This window comes from Punica granatum, chromosome 6, assembly GCF_007655135.1.
Source record: "Punica granatum isolate Tunisia-2019 chromosome 6, ASM765513v2, whole genome shotgun sequence".
In the NCBI taxonomy this organism is placed as follows: domain Eukaryota; kingdom Viridiplantae; phylum Streptophyta; class Magnoliopsida; order Myrtales; family Lythraceae; genus Punica; species Punica granatum.
This window is the reverse complement of record NC_045132.1, coordinates 19,810,505-19,822,837: the sequence shown is the minus strand read 5'-3', so window position 1 is coordinate 19,822,837 and position 12,333 is coordinate 19,810,505. Positions and strand designations below refer to the sequence as shown.

The following is a 12,333-nucleotide window of genomic DNA, read 5'->3' as shown; positions in this document are numbered from 1 at the left end:
TATACATGAGATGTATATATATATCTGCCATAAACAAATTGTACAACACCTTATTCTTGTATCTTGTTAGATATGCAACTTCATCAAATTTGCTGTTCAAAGCTGAACTTGTCTTAAAATAGACAACCTACCAGCACAATGGTGTTCTCCGGTCTCCACGTAAACCCAGTCATCATTGATATTAAAAATTAACCGGTTGTTTAGTAGCACAATTTTTTTTTTTAATATTTGTAATTGTTCCACCAACTTCAAAAGACAAAACTACAACATCAGCCTAAATTGAGTTGCAAGTCTGTAATGGCTATATCTTGCAACTAGTTAATCTTAGGAAACGAGAAAACTCTCAATCGAAGCATATCAATATACAATCTGTACAACAAGAACTTCGGTTTTCAGCTTGTCCCTAGAAATTCTTTTAACATTTTGATCCATCCAAATCAGTTACATATAGAAAGTCCAAGAAAAATGTTCCGCATAATTAATTTCTAATTTCTTGCTTCATGTGCCCAGTCCTCGGCTTGCCTTTGAATTGACAGAAAAAAAAAAAGGGATTCGTGACCATAGATCTTTAGCAAGTGGAGATTTGAAGAATAAAGGATCTCGAGTTTCCTCCATCTGATTACAAAGCGCATCAGACAACACAGAGTCTTTCAAACACCCCCATTTGCTTAGTCTTGATTTGGGTGTAATCCTATCATTAGTAGGGGGAAATTATACATATATATATATTAACAGAGAAGGGGGAACTCAAAATTATATATGCGTTTTCTAGCCTTTTGTGACTAGGGAGTGAGCGTGATCCGCATGCATACAGTATCTCATTTGTGTGTGTATATATACATATATAGTTAATATCGTAGGTTACAAGAATATGGTTCATTTGTTGACAGAAATTTAAGAAAATTGCAATTAGATTTATTCTAGGTTTTTAGGGATTGTAGTGGTGTTGAAAGCATTTGCTTATTTTTTCGTCGTATAGCAAACCTCGTAGGATGACTTTTATATATATATATATATATATATATTGTTTTGGTTATGTATTTTATCTATTTATTTATTGGTGTAAGGATGATTTGGATCATTGATTTACACGAATATGTACTATATTGCAAGCATCCGTTAACTATTCCGTTTCAGTAACACCTAAAAAAAAGAGCCAATCGTAAGTAGCATAATGTTTGAATCGGGACATCTCCTGCAAATCACATCAAACAGCGATCGGAGAGATTCAAATATGGGATTTGGAAACGACGATGAGCACGCAGAATAAGTAATTCTAGCGTATGGCTATTAATTGAATGCTCTAATTTATAAATCCGAGTAAGTTCGTCCATTAAATTAGAATAGATTATCTTAGTAAACATCATTTCTATAGAAGCAGTCATTACTAAGCTAATCCTGCCTAGCCAAAAAATATATATATAATCATTCACCACCTCCCCCCCCCCCCCAAAAAAACAAGAAGATAACGCGGTATGTTTTGAGCATTGCATTGGATTCTGTCAAGAGCTTCCAAAATCTCTCATCATGGAGAGTCCTAATTAGGCTTAAACAGTGGAAACCTTTATAACAACAATAATAATTTCTTAAACATCTCTCTGCCGTTCGGACCATCCTATGTAGGTTTGATTCCTCTGCTCAATTATATAACCCTTTCGAACATTAGCGGGTGATATTAAATAATACGGAGACTGCTTTTCCTCTTTAAACTACTCCGCACCCACCGAACACAAAACAATGATAATTGATACAAGAGGTCCTTTCATGTTAATTAATCATTTGTTTGTTCAAATATGTCTTATTGAATATTTCTCTTCTTTCATGTTAGTTAATCATTTGTTTGTTCAAATATGTTTATTGAATATTCCGTGACGATGGAGCAAGCAGTCGACTTGTGGTGGCACTGAAGATGAGACTAATTTTTCGATAATTCTATCACGAGAGACAACACCAATTAGATTACAATAAATATATGTAAACGAATTGAGCGCGAATCACGCGATAAATTGCCATGTAACAGTATTAGATATCGTAATATTGGCATTCCCTGATTGAAACAAAACTGATGTACCATCCTCCAATTGCCTAACTGCAACGCTCTCAGCAATGGCGTCAACAACTACCAAAATCAGAGTAATTCACCCGAAAATGCCAAAGCTTGGCCTTCTGCATTTATGGCTTAATTGAGTCGGTATTATCCTTCGACAAACTGCAAAATACCAGTCGTAAAGACAATTGGATTCGGTAAAAGAAGTTGTTTCCTAAAGTGCTACTGACTATATCAACAGAGAATTGGGACGACGTGATCAAGAAATTACTGGTTTCCAATTCTCATTTATCCATATGCGTGTAAATCAAATAAAAAATTCTTGGCTGTATGGGAAGCCAGCTCCATAGATTGGAGCAGCATGGACTAGATCCCAACAGTGCACTCATACGTGAACATGGAAAGCTAAAAAATTGACCAATCATTTTCGGGGCAGGGGAAAATAGTACAATGTCACGTGTACACTGCGAAAGAAGTATGTACAAGACCTACACCTCACCTTTGAGAAGCAGAGATAACCTCAGGTATTTGAAGTTGAGCAGTTCGAGTTTGCGGCATCGACCTTAATTACGCGAGTGTTATAGGATCCACAATAACCGCACTTGTGGTACAGCCAGTGGAATGGTGAGGTCCCCTTCTTATCACAGTCGTTACACAGTATGTCCTGCAGATTTCAAAAGACCCCATTTAACTCTTGAGATAGATGATCCTATGAAAACTCGGGGCAATGTGCAAGAAAGAATGCCACTAAGATTACCTGACATCGATTTCTGTATTCTTGGGGCAGCACTTCTGATGCCAGTAATGCGTCAAGCATGCCGAAGTACACCTGAATTGTAGAAACAAGAAAAGGACATAAAGAGAACATGTAAGCAGTTGCCTAATGCTCTCATTCAGACCACTGAAAAGTCAAAAATGAAAAAACCAAATCCCAACTTAAAAGAGAATATGCATGTTGGAGGCACAGTTTGTTGTACGTTGCATCATACTGGAATAGCTACCTCTTCAGCCAAGAATAACTCAAGGAAATACCAGTAAAAGGATCAATGTGCACGTGTTGCAATGAAGCTTCTTCTCTTGTATGGTCTGTGCATATTAGAAACCAAAACTAATTCTAATAACTTATGGTCGTGTACAAGTGCAGGCTTATACTGGAACTGCTATGACTAATGAACTCATGGATGGTTCCATCCCAGACTAGTTAGGTTTCAGTTCTCAAAATCAGGAATAATTTTTCAAGTTGCTCCCAGTCCAGTGTCCTAGGGACCAAGAATCGGAATCAGAAAAGGGAACCAGTACCAGTAACATATTGTAGTATGTATAATGTCTTTGAAATCAGAAGCTCCAGTGCTCATTGTCCTAGTGTTATTTGCTTCTCTCTTATTTTAGAGTTTCCATGTGCGGTTCTTCCTATAAGCTTATTGTTTATGCCCTCTACCAACTTGTTTCTAAAGAAAATCTACAATTAAGAGGAGACATTTCAGCTATAATCCAGATTTGGTTCCAAATCTCGCAACAGGCCCTCGAAGGCAGGATGCAGTCACTATGAACTTTGAGAAGGATTAGGACACAATAGCCTCCAAATAACTACACTACATATCAACAAAGTGATCTGCTTCAAGTTGTTAAGTATGAAATAAACTAGAGATTGTTAACTCGTCCTAGCAAAAGATTAATTAACATTCTTAATAAGGCGGTGCGGGGAAAATTATAAGAATTTCGTACCGCCATATCTCCCAAGGATTTGCTGCAAATTGGGCAGATGTAGTGGCTGCAAGTATAAGCCTGACACAGTTGACAAGGATGTTAAGCAGAAATAAGCCGAAATGGCCTGCATAACTAAAGAGAAGTGAAGGGGAACAAAACCTGGAAGCAAGCAGAATGCATAAAATGACCACAAGGGAGAGCTCTGACTGTTGCACTTGATGTGAACAAAAAGTCACAGCAAATGGGACAGTTCGTCTCTAAACCTTTCTCACGACATTTGTGTTCCACTAACATCTTCCCTAGACAGCAATTGCACGTCATGCAATGGAAAAAATCCACTCCGAGTCCCTTCCCAACACGGCATAGATTACAGAACGGACAATGATAAACAGTCCTGAAGGGGGAAGACAAATTAGTTGAGAAGAAGACATAAGAATGAACTGTAATCCCATTACAAAATCTCCATCGAAGCTCAAATATTATGTCAATCAGAAGCAGTTACACGTACGAAATTGAATTACTACTTTCTTTCACACGGTAATTAGGGGAAGGGTGGGAATTGAACCCAAATCTTTCTGAATATTGTGGGGTGATGGCACCACCACATCCCCACTTTCCCCAGTTCCACCTCTAAGTACATCCCAATTAAGGGGAGGGGAAAAAAAACATTTAAGGGTGTTTCATTGAGAAAAATAAAATGGAAGTTCAAAAAAAATTGGAAGTATCGTCCATTAAATGGGAGCACTGCTGCATTTTCTGGACTCCAGGACTTGTCATTTGTCTATATAAAGTTTCTGTATAGTAGAAAAAGCAGAGCCTATATGAGATTAGAAAGCCTTCTATACCTTTCATCATCGAAGAATTTGCAGATACTACAGTAGTATTTTGCCATTGAAAGTCCATCACATGAAGGTGTGGTACAGGTAGGTCCCACAGGCTGAATGTTAAGGCAACGCATGCACATCATTTCAGCCGTGGCTTTCCTGCAAGCATATCAATATAACGTTACATACTAAATACATGACTTCATCGGGTGTAAAATAGTATTACAAAAATTTTACCTGTCCATTGAATGATCACTGACATTATCATGACAGAATCTACAGGTATACAACTTGCCACAACAGGCAGCGCGGAGTTTGCAATTTCTCTTGTAGTGCTCACAACCAAACACCAGTTTCTCTTCATCGCGAAATGACGGGGCACAACCTAGAAATTCATCATCATTTAAGCTTTCAGCAGCTGCTTGAGTTGTCTTCTGCTGAGCAGCTATCCATCGACTAGAAAAACCACGCAAATTAGAAAAAGAATATGGTGTGATCTTAATAAAAGATTATATATAGGAACAAACCTGGTCATCAAATTCTGAAGAAGATATGCTTTTCTTCTTGGATCGAGAGATGAATCTCTAGAAACTTTCCTTATCTCTGATTCGAGTTCATTTTGATTCATGCGGAATATATCCTTCCACCCAGGCTTGAAAGTATGGTCACTGTCTAAGCCTCCTCGGATATCAGAGCCTAACAGTGGGTGTCATTAACACATATTAAGAAGAAAGTTTTGGTGATAATCAAGCAGCTTATAATAATGATTATCAATAACAAAAATTTCCATTTACTGAAGAATAACATACCCAGTGACATGCAGCTTTCTGATGAACCTGCTCGTGAGGATCTAGCATCCGACACCTCCCACCATTCTTCTAGCCATTCGCTGAACATGGTGTTTTTAGTTGCCTGCTTCCAAGTATCCATCATTTTATTTTGCTCTTCTTGAGTCAAAGCAGAAGTAACCCAAGGTAACATAGACTGCAGAACCTCAGCACCTGTGGTACCAATTATTTGGCCGACCAACTTGTCCTGCTCCTCCACCGTAAAGTGTGTGTCAAACAATGGCCACAGCTCAAGTTCTTCCCGGAAAACATGTTGATCAAGGGTGACTCTGATGGATTTGCACATGCCCTGAAGCTTCGTGGCAAGCTCATCATACTTTTTCCTCGTCTCACTGTCATCAAAACCTATGGAGCCGCTCTGATCTGAATCAGCCAATAATTCATGAAGCTGAGTAAGCTCTGAAAGTGCACTTGAAATATCTTCGAAGAGCTTTTCTTCCTGTTTGTGGTCCAGTGTGTATGAGTGGCTAACATTATGAAGAGTCTCTTTGGATTCTAGCGCCGGAAACACTATATCATCCTCTGCATTGCTATGAGCTCTATAAAGACCCCATAACAGACGAAATCTACCAGTGAACTGCCTAAGGAATGTCTCATTGCACTCACTAAGTTTTCCAGACTCAACGTCTAGATACTCCAAATCCTTGCGGATGGCCTTATGAAACTTGAATATGTTATCTATAGGGCGAGATCCAGAACCAGAGTCAGCAGAGCTCATATCCGCTTCCCAGGTAAAGAGACTTGAGTTTAAGGAAGGAGCTGTGGGGCTGAAAGATAAGGACCGTAGAGATTTAACAGCTGTAAGAGAGCTTGCCCCAAGCTTACTGCTATTAACTCCTAACTCAGGTACATAGCAAGACCGATTATTACAAGCTGTTCTATGGGTATGTGCCGTTCCTCCGAGGAAACAAAGATTGCTGTTTTCAAAAGACAGTGTGTTGCCTTGTTTGAGTGCCTGTTTTGATTCATCAATTTCACCTTTCTGTCCAATTTGGTTAGCACCACGGGAAGTGCAGTCACGTGATGGTAGCTCCATTCCGGCATTACAATCCGTGAATCCGCTTGCAGTGCAACTATCTACTACAAAGGAGGACAGGCAAATGCTCTTTGAATGGCCTTTGCATGCCCAACCAGAAAAGAGAGTGACTAGTGCAGAATCTGCTGCAGGAGCTGCATAAATTAGTCTGCAAGTTAGAAAGATGGCAGAAATGGAAATTTAGATCAGGCTGAGAAGATAAGGTGTCAAGACAAAACCTGCCATATGCATATTCAGAAGAAATGATCGTGCCTCCACTTCACTCAAAGATGCAATGAACCATGGCAAGACAGATTCGATCAATTTCAAGGGCATAATGCACAGGCTCTGATACAAAAGCTCTCGCTGTCTCTGTTGGCTAAAATGCTTTCGAGCAAGAGGTAATACCTAAGTATAGACAGATTCACACATACTTTTAGTAGTTGCAAATGACCTTGAAATTTCTGTCTTGCTGTATTGAAAAGGAAAGCCAAAACTCTTGGAGAAATCTGGATGTCGCATATAAGAAAAGAAATGCCCAAGCATATTTCAGAAATTACTAACCTGAACTTCTTCATTTTGGAAATGCTTCTTGATAGAATTCATTATTGTGTCAGCATGCAAGCACAATTTTGTGTAAAATTCAGTAGATGATGAAGTGGCACCAGTACTTTGAATATTTTCTATTAAACAGCGAAGCTTATCAAACTGATTTTCTTCCTCCTCGTGCTCCTGCACAAAAGAGAGTTCTGCATCTAAAGCAGGGAAGATGACTTTGTCCTCCGCAATACTGCATCGAGAAAGGAAAGGGACCATTTCGTGATGAGATATGGGTGATACAATATAACAAAGACTGAACATTTGGCAATAGTCGCCAGAAAAAGAATAAAAGAACTTCTCAGACACTATGTCCATTAATTGATGTCCTCATTTGCAGTAAAATTTGAGATACATAGTATGTTTTCAAAACTCACAACAGAGAAAGCAAATCAAAGTAAAAACTCATAAAGCCTTCTCCATTTCAAAGAACAAGTAAATAATGAGACAAAACACATGTCCGCAAGCCTTGACTTTGTTGGCACAAACTACAGCATGCAGATTATGTACCCATAACCAACTGATATAGTAGAATATAAATTCCCAGGCCAAAGTAGAAAAGGAACTTAAATTCGTCATATAAAAATTTGAGAGATAACATGCAAACCATTTCATACCTGTGAAATACACAAATTTCAGCAATAAATTGCAACCTATGGTTGAATTCAGATAGATCAGAAAAATCTCCAGAAAGCTGTATTGTCCTAGCTGCCTCAGCTATATCATTCAACTCTCTCTTGATAGCATTATGCCACATCAGTATTTCATCGATAGGATGAGTCATGCATGAATTAGTGAGATCTCCACTCAGTTCTGCATACTTCCTCTTGAGGGGCCTTGAAGGTTCACACGCACAGTGTCCATTCTCAGTTAAAACCTTGTTACATCCAGAACCTTGACCACAGCGGGCATCACAACTATTATTACCGCAGCTTCCACATGAACCATGTACTTTTAGCCCATCCAGCCAAGCAGAAACAACCTTCATTGGAGACATTTAAATGTTAGCTGTCTTGTATAAAATGCATATCTGCATCTAAGGTTCCAAGCTATATTCCTTACCGCCTGCAAGAGCTTTTCTTTAGGGATTATCTTACATAGACAATCACGCATATCCCGATGTTCTTCAGAGGATACAGAGGAAGAAAGCCATGGAAGAAACTCAGCCATCATATTTACAGGAATACTACAAAGAAACTGCCATACTAGCGAGGCTTGTTCATCAAAAGAGAATTTCTCGATAAGCAAGGGAAAAACCTGTAAAATTGAGGAAAAAATAGTATCGGTCTTAGAAGGGCTGTCAACAGTTCAAGGTATCAATCATGGGAATCGAGATCGATAATTACAAATGAAATATGCAATCTTCCTATGACCACTAAACACAGCATAATTAGTACTATTAAAAGGCAAATCCTACAGGACGGCACTTAAACAAAAAAGATGGTGGTAAAGAAAAACATGGGCCTAGTGCACAATTCGTTTTGTATGAAAAAAGACTGGAGTTCGAAAGCACAATAAGCATATGCAGTGCAGTCATTGCCACGAGAAAAGAAATAAACACCTGCTCCTCCTCCTTGGACATGTGCTGATCAATTGATGTTTGAAGGGCTCCTGTGCGGGAAGCTAATTCTCTCCAATAACTCTCCTCATGTTGCGTGTTAGAGCGCAAGAGCTCGAACAATTGATCAAAAAGAAGACTTTCTCCCTCATGCTCAAGGGAATAAGTCCGGGCAACATTCTTCACACGTATGTCCAAAGCGGGAAAGATGACCTACAATATTCACAAGAGGGTAAATTGACCACTCATCATCTTCCAGTATCAGTAATGGATCACAGAAGCCCCCAGATGGCCTGAACCTACTACAAAAGTACATCATTTGAGGGTCGAAACCGATCTTCTTTTGCAGCAAAAAAGCAATTGTGAAGTAACAGTACACATTATACTTGAAAGCAATTACGACTGAGCAAAAAAAAAAAACGTTGCCTCCATTTGCATATAGACGCTCTAGGAGACAATAATTCCTGGAGGAACGAATTCGAACAACGTGAATTCCAGAAATTTGCAGCTTCAGTCACCCTGTAGCTTGCAACAATGGATAACCAATGAAACTGGGAGCAAGTTTCCTACTTAACCGAAATCGATTCAATTCTACGAAGACAGCCGAGAAGAAACCGCACAGTACCTCGTCTTCGGCATTACAATGGTGCTTGTAAATTGAGCGGAAGAAGTGGTATTTCTTCAGGAGAGGCTCGATATCGGCGCCCTCTCGGCTGGTGGCGAGGTCCAGGGCGGCCCGGTGGAGGCGGTCGAGCTCGGACCGAATTGCCTTGTGGAAGAACAGGAAGATTAGGATAGGAGATTTGAGGGCCGAGGTTCTGATGCAGGATTTTGAAGGTGAGGCGGCGATTGTGTTCTGAGCTGGACCGCCGGCCATCACAGCGACGCCGCCCCCTCCGGCCCCGTCCCTTGGCTGAATCCCCGTCAGCGGAGTCGCCATTCGAGGTGGCTGGGATCAATTATTGCGGCAGATGGAGGTTGGGTCCGGCGAGGAATCCGTGAGAGGGCTTTAGAGCAAAGTTTTCAACATCCGTGTGCTGAGCTTCTCTCTCTCCCTCTGTGTCTCTGGTCTTTTCCGATGGCTTCCTGTTTCTGTACAGTGAGCTCTCTCTCTCTCTCTCTACTTTCTGCGGCTTCTCTCTCTCTCTCTCTCTAAAGGACCGGATGGACATGGCGGGACATACCGGCGAGAAGGCGTTAAATAAATTGCGGTTGAGAGAATAAAACTAAATAAATAAATAATAAATAAAATAATATCAAAATGGGAATGGGCGCATTATATTAGTTGTCACACGTGGTGGGATTTGGGCCCTCTGTCTCAAAAGATTGTGTATAGTTAATCACGAGATGTTTTGCGGTTGATAAATCATGTCTACGTAATCCGCGCTTCACGTAGGCGTTCGTTTACTGTAGTGCAGAGTGCTAAAATCCTTTCGTGCTCAAGCCATTTTGATACATCGATAAAATTTAGTATCAGTCCGTAGACCGACACGAGTTGTGCTATTGTCCGGGAAAAAAGATTAATAAACTGAATACGCCGTCGGTTGGACATGATTTGCTGACAAGTCACCACCTTACAATTATTCAGGCGCATGAGGAGTGGTCAGTTCACGTTTTCTGTTATTTGTGATTAATTAGTTAATATAATTTAATTAAACCGACTACGACACTTAACACCATGTGTAACGTGGTATTTATTTACTCGGGTAGACAGGCCAATCTTGCGATGCTAATTGTCAAGTCCGCCTATAATATTACCTAACATTTTTTGTTTGGATAATAATAATAATATTGGCTAACATATTGTGCTAAAATATATGCGTATTTCTTATTATGGTAGGGAATCATCCCTTTAAAATGTTTAAATTTCAATTCGTAGACAAGTGCAGTCGTTAATGGTCATGACTTCACGAGTCCAACTCTTAGTCCAAATTAATAATGTGAAAAATATATCCATGGAATTCACCCAAAAAATATATCCATAGAAGATTATTCTTTTTTTTTCAGTTTATCATTTTAAGCATGACGATGAAAAATTAAAATTTTTCAATAAGATGGGAAATAAGTTTTAATGCATTGGCACATGACAGCAGTCCAGAACCAGGAAATCTTGGGATCGATCGTTATCAGTGAGACTTATTTGCCCATTTATTTAACTTTATTTCATTTTCATGTATTAGACTTATGAACTTTTCTTAGGATCGGAAAAAAAAATCAGCAAAACACCATTAAACAATCAAAAATCTTCTTTTCACAAATTTCCTCTAGTTCTTTCTTCCGTGAAATATTATTAAATTTGCATGATATTAATAGTTCATTATGAGGTTTTTTTTTCTTTTTTTTTTAATAAAGGAGACTCATGACCTTAGTATAAGAAAATAGAAATCTAAATAAAAGGCACTAGTCTCATTGACGTGAATCAAATCTGGAATTTATTGGTTTCTGAACGAAATGTGGGTCACTACATAACATGTGTCATCTTTTTAAATGAATCTAAACGACTTACGAACGACAATGAGAGAGGTATCTCGTCATGACTTCATTCCTGAGGATAACTCATGCTTCATTTAGCTTTCCACAAAACACATGATTTCATAGTTTTAGCATAGATCTATGATTACTTGTAATCCTTTTTTTTTGGTCCGATCGATAATGTTAAATTGTAAATATATGCTCAAGGGTCAAGACATAGAGGTAGGTTAACGCTTTCGTTATCCTTTACTTTTTTTGTTGCATGAATTACGGTAGATTACGATGATATTTATATAGGACGATACCTAATTTCTTCTCTGTGTGCATGAACCTCTTGTGTAGATGGTGGACAACCTAAGAATCTATGAAATAACTACGAGATATATACAATGGCGTGAACTTGATAAAGGAAAAGTCAAAGTTTTTTGTAACTATATATATATATATATATATATATATAAAGCATATATATACATATATAAATACGTGTGTGGGTCTGTGTGTGAAAACAATGGATACTAATGCTGAAAGAAAAGGCATGCACCGATCATTTTGGCTGTGCTTTGGATTTGATTATTGTTAAATAACACAAGGGATTAACATAGTTAATTGATATGTCCCACGATTACCAAGGTAGAAGAGGGAGAGAAAAAATCAAACCAAATCGAGAATACCTTCAGTAATTATCGGGCAAGATTCTTGTTTTATTCTACCGGATAGAATTTTGTGCACCCGAAGTCATGACTGCCCACTGTTTCCCAGAGGAAAGGGGACAAAAGTCATACCTCATGCTTCATCCTTTGTATATATTATATTATTCATTCATTGATAAAACAAGATAATGTATGCACACAAAACTGTGTCCATTCTTGCATGTAAAAACGACTCTAGTTGCTACTAAGTTATTGGTTCAGTGATAAACAATGGCAATCTCATAAGTAAGAGGATATAAGTTCGGATAGTAAAAGGCGCATTTGTTGAGACGAGAAGTATTTTTAAATGTTATGTTCCTTTGAATTACTGGCATAATGTCTCTCACAATTTTTGTAATCGAAAAAAGAAATGAATCCTAGAGTATAAGCTTTTTACACGCCCGATTCACTCATTCTTGTTTACGGCTTCTATCTATTCGACAAGGTACCTTACGCAAAAAAAATGTATAAATTTCCAAGAGTCCGACTTTGTATGTGGAGTACAACTGTGTCATTGCAAGTTGTGGTATGTACCTGACTTCCATTCTCCTATCAAGAAAAGAAAAGGAACCG

General features: G+C 38.7%; 1 protein-coding gene across 2 annotated transcripts; it reads right to left on the bottom strand.

Moving 5' to 3' along the window:
- Nucleotides 1-1,919: 1,919 nt before the first annotated feature.
- LOC116210836 (zinc finger protein BRUTUS-like) lies at nt 1,920-9,777 on the bottom strand. 2 transcript variants are annotated; one of them, XM_031544923.1, is made up of 15 exons: nt 9,222-9,777; nt 8,600-8,809; nt 8,101-8,295; nt 7,656-8,020; nt 7,006-7,231; nt 6,681-6,849; nt 5,388-6,596; nt 5,106-5,274; nt 4,816-5,034; nt 4,600-4,737; nt 3,914-4,148; nt 3,773-3,832; nt 2,805-2,876; nt 2,547-2,711; nt 1,920-2,209 (listed from the first exon to the last, which is right to left on the bottom strand). In XM_031544923.1, exons 1-14 carry the CDS (start codon nt 9,534-9,536, stop codon nt 2,568-2,570), a joined length of 3,726 nt encoding a protein of 1,241 aa, XP_031400783.1. In that variant the 5' UTR covers nt 9,537-9,777; the 3' UTR covers nt 1,920-2,209; nt 2,547-2,567. The 2 variants fall into 2 exon arrangements, with proteins under 2 accessions (XP_031400783.1, XP_031400784.1); XM_031544924.1 differs by lacking the exon at nt 8,101-8,295.
- Between the last annotated feature and the right edge of the window lie 2,556 nt (nt 9,778-12,333).

Bases quoted from the DNA above. Each gene is read 5' to 3' on its own strand.
- LOC116210836 (XM_031544923.1), bottom strand. From the start codon at position 9,536: ATGGCGACTCCGCTGACGGGGATTCAGCCAAGGGACGGGGCCGGAGGG. The intron at 6,850-7,005 runs GTTAGTAATTTC...GTCTATACTTAG, and splicing joins TCCAAAATGAAGAAGTTCAG to GTATTACCTCTTGCTCGAAA. The intron at 6,597-6,680 runs GTTTTGTCTTGA...TAATTTATGCAG, and splicing joins TCTGAATATGCATATGGCAG to CTCCTGCAGCAGATTCTGCA.